Below are 19,277 nucleotides of genomic sequence, written 5' to 3'. Positions count from 1 at the left end.
GCTGGATTCAAGGACCTGCCTCCGCCCGCAGAGAGGGGCCGGCTGAGCCCTTTCCCTGTCTCCTGCTTCCTCTTCTCTCCCAGCCTCCTGAAACACACACATCCTGCACGCACGCGTGGGCACGCACACACACACACACACACACACACACAGGTCTGGCCTGCATCCCTGGTTTGGGCTCCCTGCCGCTTGGAACTGGGGAAACATCCCCGGACTCAGCAGGCCAAAGCTCCAAGTAGGCTTAGACCCCCTTGGAGGCCTTGCACGGCATTAGCCACAGACGCTTGGAGCTGAGGGCGCAGACCTGTCCGCAGCCACTGCAGCCTGGGAGATCTGTTCCCAGGATGTGCCTGAATGCCTGGAGTCGTGCTTGGCACACAGTGAGCTTGGTACGCAGGAGCTGTTGTTATAGTAACGGCCAGGCAAGCGCTGGAGTGACCCAGAGGAGTCATGTCTGAAAAATTTGTCCCAGGAGAGCATTGCCTGAATGCCCGGAGCTGCGGCTGTAACCACACCGGGCAGACCCACCTCAGCCCCGCCGCAGGGGCTGCCGGAGGCCACGGGCGGCACGCTCGCTGCAGATGGGCCAGCCGCTGCAGCCCATGGGCCCCGGGCCCCCCGGGAAGGTCTGCAGGCAGGGCAGGGGCTGTCTCCAGGGAGAAGAACCCAGTGGCTGGGGACAAAAGTGGGCGAGTCACCCCACAGCTTCCACCAGATACCCTCGCGTGCCTTTGGTCCCTGTAGCACACACGTGTGTTCTTTCAACAGATGATTTAAGTAATTGAAAAGTTGGTAGCAAACACTCTGTGGCCAGACCCCGGTTCTGTTGGAAAGGAAGGCTGTCGCGTGGCGTTCAGGCTTGTGCGTGCGCACACGGAGGTCTGCAGAGACTGGCCAAGTGTTCCGGTGCTCACACCTGGGCAGGTGGTGGAGGGGCAAAACCGTGATTTTATTGGACATAGTTGTAACTTTTTAAAATTTTCACCTGCAGGTAACGCGACAAACAATGGTGTTCTAGATTCTAGCGTGCAGCTGGGGCCCCTTCCCCACACCGGGCCCTCCCCCAGCACGGCTCCCCCACCCTGCCCAACCTGCCCTCAGGGTCCCAGGCAGTGAGTCCTGGGCAAGTTGGTCTGTGGCCCCAATGCCTCCTGGCCTCAGGAAGCCTTCAGGGCCACGGCCCCACGCTCTCCGCTCCACCCACCCACCAGCCTGAAGAAAGAGGCAGCCAGAGGCATGGAGAAAACATCCATCTCAGGATTTATTACAACACGTTGTTTCCAAATACAAAAGAAGGGGACAGGACAGGGAGCAGAGTGTGGCCGCGCTGGGGGAGGGGTCCTGGGGCAGGAGCAGGCCACCCGGTCCAGAGAGACTGGGAGCCATGCGGGGGACCTGCCACCTCCCCTCCGCTGGACTTTCCAGCAAATATTAGGAGGGAGCGGGGACCATCCTGGGGCGACCCCCAATGCCAGGGCCGGGGTGGGGGTGGGTAGGAGGGCTGAGAGACTTGGAGAGGCTGGGGCCCGGCCCCTGCCCCACCTCAGGCAGTGTGTGGAAGTGACCGGGGAGGGGCTTGTGCCAGGGCCCGGTCCCCCAGGACAGGAGAGGGGATGGCCGGGACAGGACCTCCCCCCACATTGCAGCTGCTCACTTTGGGGTGACCAGAGCCTCAAGAGCAAGCACCCCCCCCCCCACGCTCCAAGACCGAAGTTACCAGAGATGCTGGCGGCCCTAGAAAAAGGGCAGAGGGCAGAGGGCAGAGAGAGGAAAGGACAGGGGCTGTGGGACCTGCCTCCAGAGTTTGGGGCCCAACCAGTGGCCCCAGACCACTGTCTCCTGGACAGCACAGGGGTGGGGCGCGGAGGTGGGGACCAGTGCATCCTCCACACCCAGGGTCACCTCAGAAACCCAACGCGATAGACAGACAGAAGGCAAGTTTACATAATCAATCATAATAATAATTAACCAATAATAAATACTTAAACCTCTAATCCATAGATTGCAAACACAACGATGATAGCTTATTTTCTTGGGCAACGGGGTGGGGACAGAGGGAATAGGAAGAGGACTTTTGCTTAAAGGAGGGGTGACAGGTGCACAGGGCTGCAGGTCAACAGAACAAACGGAAGAAACAACCACAGGGGCAGCTGCCCCAAGGACTCGGTCTGCCCAGCCGCCCTCCCGCCAAGCCCCTGGCCTCTTCCCAAGGCTACCAGCCCCCTCCACCCACTAGACTCTAGCACATCTGAAGGTTGGGGGACATCTACTGCCTCCAAAAGCCATGGGTCCCAATGACCCAAAAGGGTGCGAGGCGGGGGGCAGCTGGGGTTTTTTCCCTGCCTTTACCGCCAGGCTGGCCCACCTGGGCCAAAAGCCACCTGGCATGTCACCGTGAAGATACCAGGGAGACTTCAGAGGAGAGCTCCCCAGGAAAGGGGAGTGTGGGAGTGCTCTTCTCCAAGGACCCTGTGGAGCTAGGGGCAGGCATGGGGGACACCTGCATCTGCCCACCCCAGGGGCCTTTATCTGTCTGCAGAGGGCTCTCCCAAAGCTCAGGACCCCCATTCCCTGGCAGCGTAAGGGCCTGACAGGTGCTTAACTACCCCCTCCCTCTGCAAGGCAGCCAGCCCCTCACGGAGGCCCTCCCCCTGTAGGAACACACCTGAATTCCAAGTCTGGCCGGGGGGCCTGGGGGCTGAGTGGGGGAGGAGCCCAGAACAAGACTCTAAATCCATCTGCCCTCTGACCAGTGGGGCCAGCACTGGTTAGCCCAGCTCCTCCCGCCTGATACCCCCCGCCCCCCCCCCCCCCCCCCGCCGGGGCCGAGCTCCTCTCCTCCTGTGGTTTCCCCCACCTGGCAGGTGGTGGGGGTGCTAGGCGGCAAAGCGGAGGAGAGGGGAGCGGCCTCTACGGAACAGCCTTGCTGAATCCACGACACTGGACGAGGGCTCAGGCAGGAGTGGGGGGCATTGCACCTCCACCCCTGCCCTGGGGACCCACATCATCTGACACTCAAGAGCCCCATTCACCGAGCCCCTATCCTGTTCTATCCCCAGCCCCTCCAAACACCCTAGCCTCTCTAGGCCCAATGCCAGTCAACACCGACCAGGCAACAGGGTGGGGTGGGGTGGGGGGGGCAGGGGGGCAGGTGGTGGGGGTGCCTCCAGCTGGTAGAGCTGCCTGGGCCATACCCCAGCTCCTGGGACACTTCCCCCACCTAGACTTTGGTGCAGAGCCCGAGAAAGGAGCAGAGGAGGAGGAGAGGAGGGGGGCGGGGAGGGACCTGGAGGTTTGCGGCTCAGTTTGTGGCAAAGTTTTTTTTCTCCTTTTTCCCCTTTTTCTTATGTAAAAAGTGCACGAAAGCTCGGCAGCCTCTTTGCAAAGATCAGCAGTTTCCCGGGGGAGGGGGCGGGGAGGGGACCCCAGGCCTGGCACCCCAGCTTGGAACTGAAGGTGGCCTCATATTGCTTAGAAACGTGTGTTTCAGTTTAAATACCAGACAGTAAAAATAGAGCTCCGAGGACCGCCCGCACTGTTGCCAAATCATTGCCAGAATGAACAGCTTAAATAAATAAAAAATCGAAATATTTACTTCTCGATAAAAATCGCAGTAAAACCATTTACCTTTCTTTGCATTATATATAATATATATTTATAGTGGGCCCGGCTGCTGGCGGCCCAGACTAGGGAGCCGAGGGCAGCGGAGCGCCGGGCGCTGGGTCCCCGGCCGCCGTCAGGACACCTCGATGACCTCCACGCTGCCCGAGAAGCTGGCCTGCTTGCCCAGCGCTGCCAGCTCCTCGCCGCGCGCGCGCCCCTCCACCATGCCCTCCTCGAACTCCATCTGGCAGCTTCGGCGTTTGAACTGCGTCTCCGGGGCCGTCTCGTCCGGCCAGCCGGTCCGCGCGTCCCGGGCCTCGGCCCTTGCCGCCTCCCGCCGCCGCAGGTCGCCGCCCCCTGCGCCCTGCGCGCCTGCCCGGCCGAAGGGTGCAAACCGCGCACCGCCCACGCCCTGCGCGCCCTCGGGGCTGAAGCACCAGGGCCCGTCTGGCGACGGTGTGCCGGGAGAGTCGAGCGGCGGCGCCCAGCTCCCGGGGCCGACCGGCTGGCCGGGGCCAGGGAGCCCAGGTGCCGACAGGGCCGAGAGGCCGAGCCGCGGAGTCTGCCGAGAGGCATCGCCGAAGTTCAGGCCGAGGCCGTGCGCCGGGGACCGTGCCGGGGAGCCGGCTGGAGGCCGGGGCCGCCGGCGGAGGCGCGGGCGCGTCTCTGGCGCCGCGTCTGGGCTGTCGGGGCCCGGCGAGGGCAGGCCCAGGGCGCCCCCCGACGGGCTGTCCAACTTGCAGAGCTTGGGGGCCTCCCCAGGGTCTGGGGGCCCGGGGTCGTCGGGCCGCCGGCTGGGGGCATAGGCCGACTTGATGTCCAGCGAGAAGGAGCGCTTCAGGCGGTTGGTGTCCTGGAGGCGGTCGGAGGAGAGGTGGAGGCCCCGCAGGCCCTGTTGCAGCGCGCTGGTGGCAGGGGCCGCGGAAGGCGCGGGCAGCTCCCCGCCGGCACCGGACGCGCCCTCCCTGGCTGCGCTGGCCGCCGCGCTCCCGGTGGCAGCGCTCTCTGAGGTAGGTGGTGGCAGCGGCGGCAGTGGGGCCGCAGGGCCCGGGAGGGGCTCGGGCGTCCCCGGGTGGGGCGCCCCGTCACCCTGCAGGGCAGCCAGCAGCTTCAGGCTGCGCTCATACTCCAGCAGCTGGCCCAGGAAGTTGAAGTTGGGCGAAATGGATGGGCGCCGGTCCTTCACGAACCTGGGGAAGGCCGCTGCACTGAGACGGGGCTCCCTGCCCGGCCCCATCCCCCTGCTCTCCCTGCCCCCTCCCCGCTCCCCCTGCGCATGCTTGGGCACACAGCTGGTGTGCAGACCCACCCAGGAGTGTTGGATCCGGGCTCCCGCCTCCCCTCAGAGGCAAGGGCCATCCCGCGGCTAGTGGGTGGAGACTGGGAGGGGAAAGGCCGTTTCCAGCCGTAGACTTCTGGGCCCAGGAAGAAAGGAAAGGCTACCTGTAGGCATCATCGGAGGACATGCCCATGGTCTTCATGATATAAGCGATGGCGATGGTGGCCGAGCGGGAGATGCCGGCCAGACAGTGGACAATGACTTGGCAGCTGGACAGCTTAGCTTTATCTGGAGGCAGGGGCCACAGGGGCCGGGTGAGGGCTCAGGGTGCTCGGCCCGACCGCCAACAATCCCAGCTCCATCTCAGGCCCAAGCACTGGTCGTCACAGTGCTTCTCCCTGTCCCTGGGCACCCTCCTCGAGGAGACCCCCCGGCCCCCGCAGCCCCACCAGGAGGGCGCCACCCCTCACCGATGAACTCGATGGACTTGTCCAGCCAGGGCAGCAGCTTTTCGCAGTAGTTGTCGTTGATGGGAATGCGCATGAAGCGGCTCTCACAGATGAAGTCCGGCTTGGGGCAGGAGCTGCTGGCATTGAGGACGTAGCTTATTCCGTTCTGGGTCATCAGATCCTGAAGGGACGGGAGGACAGGCTGGACAGGGGTGCCCTGGAGGTGGGAGCCCCTCCCACTTCCACCTTGGCGCTCAGAGCCTCCAGCAAGAGGGGGGAGGCTGCAGGGGGGGCAGGGATGCTGGTCTGGGGCTAGCGCCACCCACAGCCTGAGGTAGCCTCCCAGGAATGTTACGGCTGCCTGGGCGGTGGCTTTACCCTCTTCCCTCATCACAATTTTAAAACACGGGATTCTTTCAGTGCTGGCCGGGGGCCCGGTGACATCAGCAGTTTGGCATGTGGGCTCCGCCGCCTAAGGGGCTGGGAGCTGCTTCTCCACCCTGCCCTGCTCTGGTCCTGCCCCAGTCCCCTTGCATCCTCGTGCCCCCAACCCAGGCTTCTCCCACACCATGCTTATCCATCCCCTCCTTGGCTTTCAGCTCCCTTCTCCCCCGCCCCCAGACCAGCCCAGGAGCTGCTTCTGAGCTCCTGCCTCTTCCCCCACCCCCTCCAATGGCCAAAGCCCCAGCTGTGCACACACCTTGTTCAGGACATCTTTCTGAGAGCCCAAGTAGAGGTGAGGCAGGATGCGGGTCAGGCCCACACTGGGCGCAGGCAGGCAGGGCTGGGAGAGGCTCATGGGCAGCAGGGCAGCAGGCTTGCCCTCACAGAGGCCAGGGAAGCAGGAGGAGAAGGTGGCAAAGCCCCCTGCAGGAGGAGGAGCGGAGGAGACGTGGGTCAGGCAGTCAGCCGGCTGGGGCACAAAAGCGAGCCCAGGGCACCTGACCACCCCTACATCTCGGCCACAGCCTGGACCCCCAGCCCAACGTGATGCCAGGGGGTGAGCCTCTGGCCTGAGCACCTGGAGTCAGCGCTGGGTGCTGGAGGGCTGCTGTCACCAGCCGAGGCGCGCGTGCTGTGCACATATACAGCCACCCCTACGCCCACATTCCTCCCCAGGCTAATGAGGAGTTGGCCCTGCTGAGGACGCCGCTGTGATGCCTGTAAATGTGGGGTCGAGGTGGCGGGCCGGCCTAGCATGTGCAGGACCCAGGCAGGGGTGGGTTCCGATGTCACGGAAGGCCCCTGTTGAGGGTGTGGATCTTCCGTGCCCGTGGCCGGGGGTCAGCCTGGGCCTTCCTGCCTCTCCCCTGGGCTGATGCAATCCCTCCCTGACTCTAGTTGGCTGGGAGCCCTGGGCCAAGCTTGGGTGCCAGGACCAGGAGCAAGGGCTTCTGAGGGGCCCTCCTGCCCCTGGGTATGACATCACCTGCTAGAATTGGCACAGCCTGCAGGGGCACCTGTGCTCCAGTCAGGGCTCCCTCCTGCCCGGAGGACAGCACCAGAGGATGGGCCAAGAGCGGGGGAAGCAGGGCGTGCAGCGGGCACGCATTCTACACGTGGCTGGCAAGTGCCGACTGCCTTCCCTGCACGTCCAGGTCCTGGGCCACAGGTCAGTGGAAGGAGCCCCTCCCCTGGCCTCAAAGCCCCAAGTGGGAATCCCCAGTATGTCTCTGCCCCCGAGAGTGACCACGGGCGGAGCTCATTCCACCCCTGGCCCACTTCTGCACCCTGCCTGCCACACAGCACAGTTGCGAGCCTCAAAGGAGACAGGGGCTGTGAAGATACACTGAGAGCTGACCGGCCCACACCCAGGCAGCTGGGTGACCGCCAGTTCCTGCTAGGGTGAGATGACACTGCCTGGTGGCCACCCTGGGGCTAACCACATTTGTGGGGACATGACGCCTGTGGACATTCCCTGCCCTCAGTGGACTGCTCCATTACAGAGTTCAACTGGACGGAGGCCTACCCTAGCGCACTGGAGGAGGCAGGGGAGTGAGGCAGGGTCCCAGGCCATGAGACCCCCAGTGCTCTTTCCTGGTCTCCAGAAACAGCTGGGGCCAGAGACCTGGCTGATTTCCCAGGACAGAGACGCCTGGTGCCCTCAGCCTTCACTCCAGCCCAGCTCAATGGCCAGTTTGTACAAACCCCCAACCAGAGTGCCTGCCAGGTGTGTTCCTTGTGCCCCCAACAACGGCTTGCCTTTGGCGGGGGCTGTGGTGATGCGGGACCTCCAGGCTGAGGGAGTGGAGGCACCAGCCTTGGAGGAGAAGCTGTCCCTACCTTGGCAGCCTGCTGGCCGGACAGGGAGAAGTGTCTGTCAGCATCACTGACCACACAACTCACAGGTGAAAGCTGACCTGGGTGCTGGGCTGGGCTCCCGTTTACTGGCCAGAGCCAGGGGTCCCCTGGATGTTCCTGCTGGAGGACAGCAACCCCCACCCAGGAGACGCAAGGTACACAGGATCTCTCCTAAGTCGAGGGGTGGGGGCCTGTATTCCACCAGGAACCTCCCCCACAAAGGGGAGGTACAAAGGTGATCTCTGGACAGGTGCAGACCTGCCAGTTTTACCTGCAATCCCTCAGGTAAAGCCCCACAGGGCTGCCCCCCTCCCCCCGCAGAGCCAACGGGCTTGTGGTGACCCCCCACAAACCCCCTATCGATGCCAAGTACAGCAGACCCTGAGGCCCCGCCCCTCCAGTGATTTCAGGACCCCTCCCCCCAGGTTCTGGATTACAGGAGAGGGCACCTTGCGTTGAATCAGTGGCAGCAGGCCTGGACCCTCTGCGGGTGTCAGCACTGCTGGCAGCGGGCAGGCGCCCCCATCCCCTAGGCATCCCCAAGGGCACCTTCCTTCAGGAGGGATACCCTCCTCCCTCTGCCTCACAGCTTCACAGCTCGCTGCGACGCACAATGGAATCCCGGATTCGCACAAAAGCTCCTGCCCAGGACGCACCGAGGCCACCGACCCCACCGACTCCACGGGCACCGGTCCGGCCACTGCCCCCGCCCGCGGCTCCCACCAGGCGCTCTCCCACCCACATGCCGGCGGCGCACCCCGCAGCCCCCTCTGCGCCGCCGCGGTCCCCGAGCCCCGGGCAGGGTCCGCACCTGCCACCCTCCCTCCGCGTACCCTCCGCGCACCCTCCGCGCAGGGGCCGCTCCTGCCGCTGTCTCTGGCCAGGGTCCGAGGGCGGCGCGTCCGGGGTCGGGCCGCGGGGGCGCACCGACCCGGCACGGGGACATCACCAGCCCGCATTCCGCAGCAACGCGGACCGGGCGAGGGCCGCCCGCCGCTTAAAGGGCCAGACTCCCTTTCCGTCCCCGCCCCACTGGACGTCACAGCCAAGCAGCTGGAGGGGTTGGGGGGGAAGGAGGCAGCGGTCACAGCAGCTGGTTCCGGACCCCAGCGCGCCTGCCCCACTGCCCTCTCCTGCTTCCGCAACCCTCCCCTGTCACCGAGAGGGATCTGTCTGCCCTCCAGCCGTGACATCCTCCTGGCGCTCCTCAGCCCCACCCACGGAGGGGTGGGCTTCTCCCTTTCTGGCCTCGCTGAGCCCCCTCCCCCTGTGCTAGTGATCCTGGAATGTCACTTCCCCTTTCTGGCGGGGCAGCATCCCTCTGTCCCACTCAACCTGGCCTTCCCATTCTCACCGGTTCAGGGGCTGTGCTCGCCTTAGGGGTGGGAGCTGTGGGCCAGGCTCGGAGGCTGTCTGGGTCCTGATTTGGTGCCACTATGAGCCCTTCTCAGACTGCGGTGGGTCATGACTTCTGCCTGGCTTGGCCCTCAGGGAAATGGGAGCAAATACTCTAACCTCGCAGGGAGGGGCAGGCAGGGAAGAAAGAGCAGGCGGCAGCCCCAAGAGTTTAGCGAACCAAGTGGGGCACGGCCAGGTCCCAGGTGAGCCCTCCTGGTACATCCCAGCCTAGGCCTGCCCCACTGCATGCTGGGTGACGAGCCCCAGCCTCCAGAGGAGACAGGCGTTAGAGGTTCTGGGCTTTCCTGGGCAGCCTGGGAGTAAGGGAGGGCTCTGCTCTGGGACCTGTTTCTCAGACTCCCAGAAGGCCTGGTGGCTCCCACTCCTGACTAGAGAGCATGTGTGTGCGTGCAAACACACACACACTGGGGTTCCTGGCTGGGCTCCTGTTCTGCCCAGGACACCCGCTAAAAAGACCAGAGCCTCTGTCCTCTCTCCTTCTTCTCCCTACCCACTCAGCCCCCAAACTGAGCCCAGGGGGCAGTGGCTGAATCAGAGAGTCTGAAATTCTGCAGCCTCCGGTTCCCAGAGTTCACACACAGGCACGCAAGCCCCACCTCCCACCTCCCCAAGCAAGCACCGATCACCAGCCTCCCAGAGCCACACAGATGCAGGTGCCCTCTGACCGCACAGACCCAGACCCGTGTGTGGACGGCAGCACGCGCACCGGCACGCGATGCAGACCCACCAGGAAGCCTCCCACAGGCTGTGGTGAGGGTCCACGCCCCCACTGGACACCAGCGCCAAAGGCCAGCCCAGTGCCACGGCGTGCCCGCACGTAAGGGGCTGCTCAGGGCAGACGTGGTGAACGTACACCGAGGAGGGGGCTGCTGACACCTTCAGCCCTCTCCATCCTCCGCCCGCCTGCCATGGCCCCTGGCATGAAGAGGCCAGGGCAGGAGCACCCACAAGGGCACCACCCTGGGACAGGCCAGCTCCCGCCGCCCTGGGACCTGGGCCACCTCTGGGAGGTGGGTTCTACAGAAGTGCTCAGCCCCCACGTACAGGAGGAAGGAATCCTCAAGAAGCCTGTGCGCGCGTGCGTGTGCGTGTGCGTGTGCGTGTGTGTGTGTGTGTGTGTGTGTGTGTACAGGGGGCTTCCCAGCCTCCAGGCTGCCTGGGCTGCGTCTGGGGAACAGGAAGCCCTCCAGGGACCTCTGCTGGCCCCAGGCAGGGGTCGGGCATCCTGTGCGGGCTGCAGCATTCAGAGGCATGCTCCGTCTGGGACCAGTTCTGCTGGATTGGGGTTTGCGGAGGATGGGGCTCTGCCCCCTCTCTCAGACAGCTGCAGGGGCAGGGACACATCTTTGCCCAGATCCCTGCCCTCCTCCCCGGCCACAAATGACATTTAGGGGTTTCCTCCTACCTACTTCTTCACCTGCTAGTAGTGGGGTGGCCCATGTTGGAGGGGGCTCTGAAGTGTGGGGGTCCAGGGGAGGGGACAATGGAGCCTCGGAGAACTCCAGATACTGAGACACCCCACCCAACATTGCCCCAATTCCTGCTGGTCTCTGGGCTCAGGGAAGAGAGCAAAGGTGGATCCAGAGCCTGACTCTCTGGCTACCCCCCTTCCCATAGCTAAGCTCACAGTGAGGACAGAGAGGAAGGGAGGAGAGGGCGCCCCAGAGCCCCCTGCCCCAGGTCTATCTGGAGCTCACCCGTGAGGATGGCCACGCTGTCGAAGCAGCCGTCCAGCTTGCTGAGCAGGATGGAGAGGAAGCTGTCAGCAGCCAGCACGCTGGCGTCCCGTGTGCTCTGGTCATAGACTACCACGTCCTGTGGCTCCGTGGCCTCCACCTGGAGGCCGTAAGGGCAGAGGTCAGGGCACTGCTGGGCACCTGCCAGATGCCCCCATCCCCTGCTGCCACCCACTGCAACGGGTCAGGCTATGGCAGGGAGGGGCTCCTGGCACCTTGCTGCCTGGAGGGGAGGGCAGGCTCTCACCCACCCACCCGCCCACCTCACAGCTCACACCTGGACGGGTGCAAACGCCCACAGTCACACAGGCAAGCCCTCAGAGCAGGCAGACATGGGCACGCTCCTCCTAGTGCCACGCCCTCACGCTAAGGGAACCGACACTGGGGGCCTTCACTGTGGGCCAGGCCCCCATGGAGGACGTGCAGGTGAATGTAACAGGCTCCCTGGGCACACACACGGGTGCCACAGTGATGGGAATGTACAGATGCTGTCAGGGTGGCTGAGGCAAAGGGAAAACCATCCCCTGGGGCACCGGGAGGCACGTTTTGGGGCTTCTGAGGGTGGGGTGACTTTGGGTCTGGGCAATTCCCCAGCAAGTGATGGGAAAAGTGGGGGCTGCTGCAAGAGTCCCCCTTAATTCAGGAGGCAGCTAGAGGCTGGGGTTCCGCCGCCCTCCTCCCATCCTGAATGCCCAGCCTTGGGACCAGATGCTGAGCAGCTTTTGCTCGAGTGGCTAATGCCCTGCCCCCCAAGCACACTCAGCCCCTAAGCCAGCTGAGCCGCCAACCCTGGGCCGGATGATGTCACCAGCAGCCAATGGGATTGCGCTCTGGCAGGGAGTCCTCGCTGGGGGTGATTAATCACCGGATTCCCCTCATTGAGGCTGCAGGGAGCTGGTTCTGGCCTTGGGGGGGGACTCCCCACAAGTGGCTGTGCCACCTGCGTCCTCTCACATCCAGCTCTGCTGGCACAGGGCCTGTGACCAAGACCCCTCCCCAGCTCCAGGCTGCTGTCCATGTCACTCCCCCCACTGGAGGTGCCCCCACCTTCCCAGGTCACAGGGCCAGTGGTCCCTCCCAGTGCTGGACTTGATGCTCCAGGCTAACAGAGACAGGACTGTCCTCGGCAGGTGACCTGGGACATTCTGGGGGGAGGCGCACAGAGAGAATTCTGGGTCATTCAGAACTCTAGGGGAAAGAACTGGGGGGCTGGGCACACGACGGCTCAGCATAAGCCTCTTGGCCCCCCTCCTGTCTTCCTCTGGGTTCTCACAGCACTCGGTGTGTGCCTGACCAGCTGCCATCCCGCTGCACTGCCCCTCTGTGCCTCCAGCCCACCCCTGTGCCCCCCCTCTGAGCCCTGGGCTGGGCCCCAGGGACACTGCCCCATCTTATGTGGGGAGACCTCTACCCAGGGGCTGAGTGAGGACCCAGACAGGGTCAGCAGGCTCTGGGCGGGAGGGGTGATGAATCGTATCTGGGGAGATGTTATCAGCAGAGGGCCTCCCTGGGGAGGGGCATCTGTGCACCCTAAGAGGAAGCTCAGGGAGGGGGGTGGGAGCTGCCTATGATGCCCAAGGTGTGGACCAGCTCAGAACATTCTGACCCTAGGAGCTCAGTTTGGGTTTGAAGGCAGAGGATGGGGCGGCTGCCCAAGCAGACGGCCCCTGTGTACCTGGCCGAGGAGCTCTGCCCTTGGCCCTGGAAGTGATGGGTGCCTGGGCGGGGACCAGGGACAGGGTGTGGGTGGCAGGGGCCGGGTACCTGGCCGCGCACGGCTGGCTGGATGAGCTCAGCGATGGTCACCTTGCCCTGCTGCAGCCGTCGCTTCACCAGCTTGGAGCAACAGATGTTGACGGAGCTGAGCACGTGCCAGCTGTTGTACTCCACAAAAGAGCGGCTGTCGATGACCAGGGGTCCCCCAGGTCCGCCCCGCAGGAGGCTGGCCAGCTTCTTGGCATCCATCACCTTCCGAGGGAGCCGGTCCCCAGCCATGGTGGGGCAGTGGGCAGTGGGGAAGGGGTGGGCCCTGAAGTGAACAGGGGCTGCTCTGCAGGCCGGGGCTGTGGCCTAGAGTTCGGAGGGACCGGGCATGGTGCCAGACCTGCAGGGAGAGGCAGATGGTCAGCAGGGCTGCAGGCCCCCGGGGTGGGCACCTGGCCAGCTCCCCAGGCAGGGCCAACCTCAGAAGGGCCCATGGTGGGACCCAAGGGCACTGGAACGTTTGAGCCTGGCAGGCACCCAAGGGGGCCCTTCCTCCCTTGGGGTAAATCGGCAGCCCCTCTGGCTCTACGGAAGTCAAGTCCCCGACAGCTGAGGTAAGCAAGGACTGTGACCCACTGGACGTGGAGAGCGCTCATGAATGGTCTCATCCAGCCCCGCACTGTGCAGCTCTCGGTGATAACCTCTCAGTGGGACACAGCAAGGCAAATGGGGGACCACAGAGGGAAGGGTCTCAGGGCTTGCACTGGGCTGGACAGGCACTCTGGGCCCTTGGGCTCAGGGACACTCGCTCAATCCGGAACCCTTCGTTCTGCCCCCGAGGCTTCTGTCAGCCCATCGCTGGATGCAGACGTTCCCCATCTCTGGCCCGCACGTCTTATTCTCCAGAACTCCAGGGGAGGCAGGGCCCAGACCCTGCTCCCTGCCCCAGAACACGGCCCCCTCCAGCCCCACCCAGCACAATCATTCCCTAAGCTGACCATCTGGACCCGGAGGAAGGGGGGTCGGGGCTGCCACCACAGGGTGCTGGGCTCCTCGGGCAGGCGCCCGGGGCGGGGTGCTGGAGGGGTCTGGGGTGTGGAGGCAGGCTCCCCTGCTGCTGCTGCCATTGTCCCAGTCCTGCAGCCTGGCTTCAGTGCGTGCGGCGTGCCTGCTGCACAAAGGGTCTGGGGCCAGTTCTGGCTCCCTGCAGGAGGGGGTCACACGCTCACAGAATGGAGTGGGCAGTGTGGCAGGGTGTGCCAGGCACAGCGAAGGCCTGAGGTCTAGGGGGACCCTTCTAGGGGCTGGTAGGTCCCAGGATGGGGTGGGATGGGTGGTGCCCGAGGATGAGAGGTAAAGTAGGTGACCCAGATGTAGGGCTCTTGGGGGTGCGGGGACTCTCAGCATGGCCTGTAGGGGCCCCGAGGCTGCGGGGTGTGTGGAGGAAGTAGGAGGTGGATGCGGATGGGGGACCCCTGATCCCGGGGCAGAGAACCCTCTTGTGGGTTTGGTGCTACATACCCCCCACCCCACCTGCCCTGCCGCCTGCCAGGACTGACGTTTCTTAGGCCCACTGAGCCTCCAGCCCACCAAGAGGCGCATAGTAGGAGGGTGATGAGTTCTCGTTGGAGCTGGGGAGACTGAGGCTTGGGGAAGGGGCGGGGCCGGCCTTAGGTCACACCACCGAGACTGGGCAGGCCCAAGGCCTCTACCACTGCCATTCAGTCGGGGTCCTCCCGCCACCGCAGCCCCGCCTGGCTCAGGCACGGGAGAGGCTGGGGGGCAGATGCCGGAGGGCGGCCCGTCAGCAAGCCCCCAGCCTGCCGCTGCAGATGGTGTTGGGGTGAGGCCCCCTGCGGACATCTGTCACACTTCCAGTGAGCTCCCAGGCTGGTGGTGGGGGTGGCAAAATTCACAGAGAACTAGGTGCCAGGCAGGTGTAGACCGTGTCTGCTGGCCAAGGGCAGCCTTAGGCTGAGCCACCGGAGCTGGCCCAAAGGGAAGTGCCCAGGATGGCCCTGGCCAGTGGGTGGGGCCTTGGGATCCCATTCACAGACACCCTGCTCCCCAGGCAGGTGCCCAGGCTCCTCCAGGGTGGGGGTGAGGCCTGGGGTGCAGCTGGGGCTGCTGTCCCTTCTGAGGGCCATACCAAACAAGGTCGACAGCAAAAGAGCCCCTCTGCCAAAAGGGGTACCCCACACGCTGAGGGGGGTCTTCACTGGCTGGGGGGTCCTGTCTGTGGAGGGGGTTCCCCAGCTGCCTGGGGGTCCTCACCTGCTGAGGGGGCCCTGTCTGCTGAGGGGTGGTCCCAGCCTGTGTAGAGAGGGGTCCCCAATTCGATTCCCCTATGAGGTGTTTTGAGAAGCTTCTGAGTTCTAACGTGCATCTTGTCAAGACTGTGGCAGCCAGGCTGCAGCTGCCAGGCCCCCTCCCACCAGCCTCCTGCCCTTGGGTGCATGCCCAGGTGCACTCAAGGTCCTCATCAGTTCGGTGAGGGCAGACTGCTTCCCACCTAAAGCAACAGAAGCCAAATAGAACTTCAGTGCAGGGACAAGGGAAGGGGCTGGGAGAGAGGTCCTTTGCCCTCCCCGCAGCCGATGGGCGGAAACACTGTCCTCGGGTCCTTAACTGGCCAGGAGAGGAGCTGGGGTATGGAGGGGCACCCGCTCCACAGATGGGAGTCCAGGCTGCAGGACAGGCAGGGAGGTAGGCTCAGGATGAGGGTGGGGAAGAGCCGAGCTGGGCTGCAGGGCTGCAGGACAGGGGCGGGGGCTGGAGGGGTGGGCTGCTAGGCTCCCGGGCCCAGTACCTGGTCTCAGCCCCACCTCCCACAAGGAACTCTCCAGCTTGGCCCTATTAACCGCTATAGTATTGTTATTTGCAGCCCGAGGGGGACTCATTAGCAAGTTAGCACCTCCGTCGTTGCCATGGCAACCACAGAGGTGCCAGGCAACCACTGCTCCTGCGGCACAGCCACGGAGCAGGCTGGCTCTGCAGAACGGCAGGGCCCACTCCTTGCTTCCTGCAGGTGCCCAGTAGTTGGGGCCTGGGATGACCCTGGGCCAGGTCCCCATGAGCCCCAAAGCCCAGGCGTGACATTCCACCACCACCCCCCCTCCTCCACCTGGTCCCAATCCTCCTTGCTTGCCATGAGCACCCAGGCGCACAGGCTCCCTTATTCCCACCTTCCGGGAAGCCTTCTCCAGTGGCCAAGGTCTGGCCCAAATGCGCCTCCTGCAGGAGACCTCTTGCACTGAGCTGGCCTCCTGAGAGTGCAGCCTCACCCCCAGGGCCTCCTAGATCTAAAGCTCCTGGGGGCAGACCCTCACCTGCTGTGAGGATGGGGCGGGCAGAGCTCTGGCGGGGGTGGGGAAGCTTAGGACAGTCTTGAGCAGATGAGTGGGGCTAGAACAGGTCAGGTGGGCACAGAGGAAACAGATATCGTAGGGTCTTGGGCTTCTGTGATTTCAAGGACCCACTCCAGGCTCAGCCCGGACCTCATTCTTGGGAACGGAGGGGAAACAGTACCTATCGTCTGCTGTTCCAGAGCCCGGGTGCCAGTGGGACGGAGGCACAACCCCATATGCCCCCATCAAAGGGCTCGCTGCTGAGGAGACTCGGCTGTTCCAAGTCCAAGGGCCAGAGGCTCCCTCGCACCTGGCTGGGCACGGCCTGGGAGGCAGCAGGCAGCCCCCCTTTCCCTGGAAGGCCACATTCACAGCGCGGCCTGGCTTCTGTGTCCTGCTGTGCATGCCAGGACGTGCCCCTGCGCAAGCTGTCCACACACCGTCGGCTCACCTCTTTCCCACGAGGCACGCCAGCCCCTCACGCAACTACTCACATGCGGACGTGTGTGCGCAAGTGTGGTCACTGGGTGCAGCCACCCGCATACTCTGCATGCTGAATTCCCCCAGATCCGGGGCACCCAAACCCCAGGGGCCAGCTCCAAGACCTCTTCACACTGTTGGCTCCCCGGCACAGGTCCCTGAGCAAGGCACGCATGGCCAGAAAACGCCATCTGACGGCATCTTCACCAAGGCCTTCTGCTCAGCACCTACTGGGGAACTCGTAGTGAGCTCCAGAGACAACGGTCAGGACCATCAGCCATGGGCGGGCTGCGGCTCTCACTCAGAGTGGGGTTTCCGGCTCGAGTGGGACCTGGCACACAGAGGCAGGCCCTGGGGAGGATCTGGCAGTGGGGGCCCCCACAATGCTGAGATGTCCAGCTCACTGTGACCCAAGGGGGCACCTCTGGAGACAGAAACTACTGCACAGAGAGGCCAGGATCCTAGAGACTGGTAGGTGGCTCACACCTACTCAGTTCATTTTCCGCTCATCTTCTCTCATCAGGGATCCCCAAAGGCTCTCACCCGTTCCCGCCTCATCTCCCCGGGCTGAATGAAACAGGGCCCAAGCTGGCCTTCACTCTGTCCCGGAGGCGCCAATGGCAAGGCCAAGCAGAGCCAACTTGGTGTGGGGAGGCCATGGGCCTGGGAGACAGTGGTGGGGGGGCTGTGCCCTCGGCTCACAGGGGTCTGGGCAGAGCCTGCGGTAGGAGGTCTCGGCACATGGGTCCTTAGAAGGGCACGCTCAGGACCCTATGCATCTAGGTTTCCTCTGTTCCTGCCTGGCTTGTTCTAGCCCTACTGATCTGCAGGACTTCTGGTCACCGTCCCCCCATGCTACACACCGGGGCCACCCCGGGACATCTACCGGTCACTGCCTGGAGCGGTCCAGGCAGAGGCGGACTCAGCCCATGCGGTCCTGGTGGCCAGAATCCGACCCATGTCCCTCTCGCTGTGGCTTTTGGCTCCTTCCTCTCCTTTCCCTCTGAGCTGCACCCTCTGGAGACGCAGCCATGATACCCTCTGGCTTCCACGCCCCCTTGGGCCCTCTGTCCAGTTGAAACATCTGGGCCCCAAGGTCAGCCTCAGCTGGAGAGGAGAGGATGCTGGGTAGGGTTCTGGAGCAGAGGATGACTTCCACCATCTTTCTGCATCTGTGTGCACGGAAGCCGCTGTTCCTGGGGGCAGCCTCTGGGGCACAGGAGCCTTCCGGGGGGGCTGAGGGCAGCAGGGGACTAGAACCTGCCCAGCAACTCTCCAGGAGCCCTTGGCTGACTGCAGTGGGAGGTATTCAGTCAGACTTCAGGATGAACTCCCAGCTTCTGGTCACATGATCTGCCCTACCGGGCAGGTGCTTATTAAGCATCTGAGGAGTGAATTCCTGGGACATCTGTCCTCCCTGAGCAGGGTGGGGGCACTGGATGCTATGCTCCTTTGCTGAACTGCCCTTGGAGCAAGGTCTGAGGGAGGCAGCGGGGAGTGCATGGACCCTCCCACCTCCACTAAGACCCCCAGGGCAGGGGGTGCAGCAGATCACGGCTCCCCTAGCCTGCAGCACCCCACATCCACTCCAAGCTGCACCGCAACACTGTGGGCGCCACATTAGACCCTGCCACCTCTCTCCTCCAGCCCACGGAGTCTCCCTGCACCCTGCAATCACTGCAGCACCCAGGCCCCCAACTCCCCCTGCAGAAGCCAGTACATCTGTGCCGCAGGAAGTCAGGAGGCAAATTCTCCCAGGAGGGGTGACCTGGTGGGGGCTGGGCCCACTGTTGCCCCCTCCTGTCCGGGCCAGACTCTTAGGGACCCCTCCCCACCAAGGTGGGCAGACAGGCTGAGGGAGGCTGGTTGCACTCAGCCTGGCAGTGCCAGCCCCTCCCCCAGCATGCGCTGTTGCCTCTGCGGCAGGCTGGCGGATGGTCTTTATTCTGCAGAGGCCAGCTGAGCACCCTGAGGTGGGGGTACCCGTGGCCGCCTGGCCAGATAGGGGACATGGCTCTGCAGCCCCTCCCCACCGAACGCGGAACGGGCCCTTTCCTGAGCTTCCCACAGGCTAAAACCCTGCGCTCCTTTGGTCAAGGCCTGCATCCCCAAACCCCGGGGGCAGGGACGACCTTCTCCAATTTGGGGCCTCCATGGCCGGGTGGGGGTTATCCCTGGGAGTCTGGGGCTCTCGCAGAGGTCCGTACAGATCCACGCTGGATCGCAAGAGGCCAAGGTCCTGGATCATCACTGCATGCCCCTCCCCCCACAAAATAAGGGATTTCGAGGAGAAAGGCGGCGAAGCGGGGGTGGGGGGGGGGGCAGCGTGGATCAGGCCGGGGTCCCCTGGGCTCTGTGAGAGGCGGGGGAAGGGCTTCCCGGGCCCATCCGCGGCGTCCCCCCAGCCGGGCCGCTCACTTAGGGGCCGCCTCCTTTTCCCGGGCGCCCGCCGGGTGCAGCAGACCCAGCGCTCCCGACTCGACGCCCACCGGCCGAGCCCCCTGCCCGCGCGTCCCTGCGTCCCCGCTCGGCGTCCCCGCTCACCTCGCCGTCGCTCGCGTCCGGGGCGCACGGGGACCCGCGCCCGCTCAGCGCGCCCACTCGGCCGCGCCGCCCATGGGCCCGGCGGGGGGCCCGCGCAGCCGGGGCAGGGGCCGGGGGAGCGCGCGGGCCGCGTCGCCGTCGCCGCCGTCGCCGCCGCCGCCGCGGGGAGCGCTCGCTCGGGCCGGGGCGCGCGCACTGCGGGCGGGCACACGCGCTCGCGGCGCGCATCCCACCCCGGGCTCGGCGGGCGCGGCCGGTGCGGCTCCGGCGCGGCTCGGGCTCCGGCGTCCGGGCGGGGGGCGCGGAGCCGGCTTGGCCGCCGCGCTTGGCCGCGAGTGACAGGCCCGGGGCGGAGGGCGGGGCCGCCGGCGGGGATGAGGTCATGCCGAGCGAAAAAGGCCCTGACGTCACCTGC

At 64.8% G+C, this 19,277-nt stretch overlaps 1 protein-coding gene across 4 annotated transcripts; it reads right to left on the bottom strand.

The window, feature by feature from the left end:
- Positions 1-1,241: 1,241 nt before the first annotated feature.
- On the bottom strand, positions 1,242-18,947 carry DUSP8 (dual specificity phosphatase 8). Of its 4 annotated transcripts, none has more exons than XM_048217648.2 (7): positions 18,863-18,947; positions 12,552-12,891; positions 10,749-10,887; positions 6,032-6,198; positions 5,353-5,512; positions 5,047-5,170; positions 1,242-4,793 (listed from the first exon to the last, which is right to left on the bottom strand). In XM_048217648.2, the coding sequence occupies exons 2-7, from the start codon at positions 12,780-12,782 to the stop codon at positions 3,737-3,739; spliced, it is 1,878 nt and encodes a 625-aa protein (XP_048073605.1). In that variant the 5' UTR covers positions 12,783-12,891; positions 18,863-18,947; the 3' UTR covers positions 1,242-3,736. The 4 variants fall into 4 exon arrangements, with proteins under 4 accessions (XP_048073605.1, XP_057173470.1, XP_026338680.1 ...); XM_057317487.1 differs by having other exon boundaries at positions 12,594-12,891; XM_026482895.4 differs by lacking the exon at positions 18,863-18,947 and having other exon boundaries at positions 12,552-14,099.
- Between the last annotated feature and the right edge of the window lie 330 nt (positions 18,948-19,277).

Source organism: Ursus arctos, unplaced genomic scaffold (assembly GCF_023065955.2).
Source record: "Ursus arctos isolate Adak ecotype North America unplaced genomic scaffold, UrsArc2.0 scaffold_23, whole genome shotgun sequence".
NCBI classification, from domain to species: Eukaryota; Metazoa; Chordata; class Mammalia; order Carnivora; family Ursidae; genus Ursus; species Ursus arctos.
The sequence above is the reverse complement of the archived record's forward strand: the minus strand, read 5'-3'. Positions and strand labels throughout refer to the sequence as shown.

Excerpts from the sequence above, each read along its gene's own strand:
- DUSP8 (XM_048217648.2), bottom strand. The coding sequence starts at position 12,782 with ATGGCTGGGGACCGGCTCCCTCGGAAGGTGATGGATGCCAAGAAGCTG. Across the intron at positions 6,199-10,748 it reads CAGCGTGGCCATCCTCACGG|GGGGCTTTGCCACCTTCTCC; the intron begins GTGAGCTCCAGA and ends CTCCTCCTGCAG. Across the intron at positions 5,171-5,352 it reads CAAGTCCATCGAGTTCATCG|ATAAAGCTAAGCTGTCCAGC; the intron begins GTGAGGGGTGGC and ends CCCTGCCTCCAG.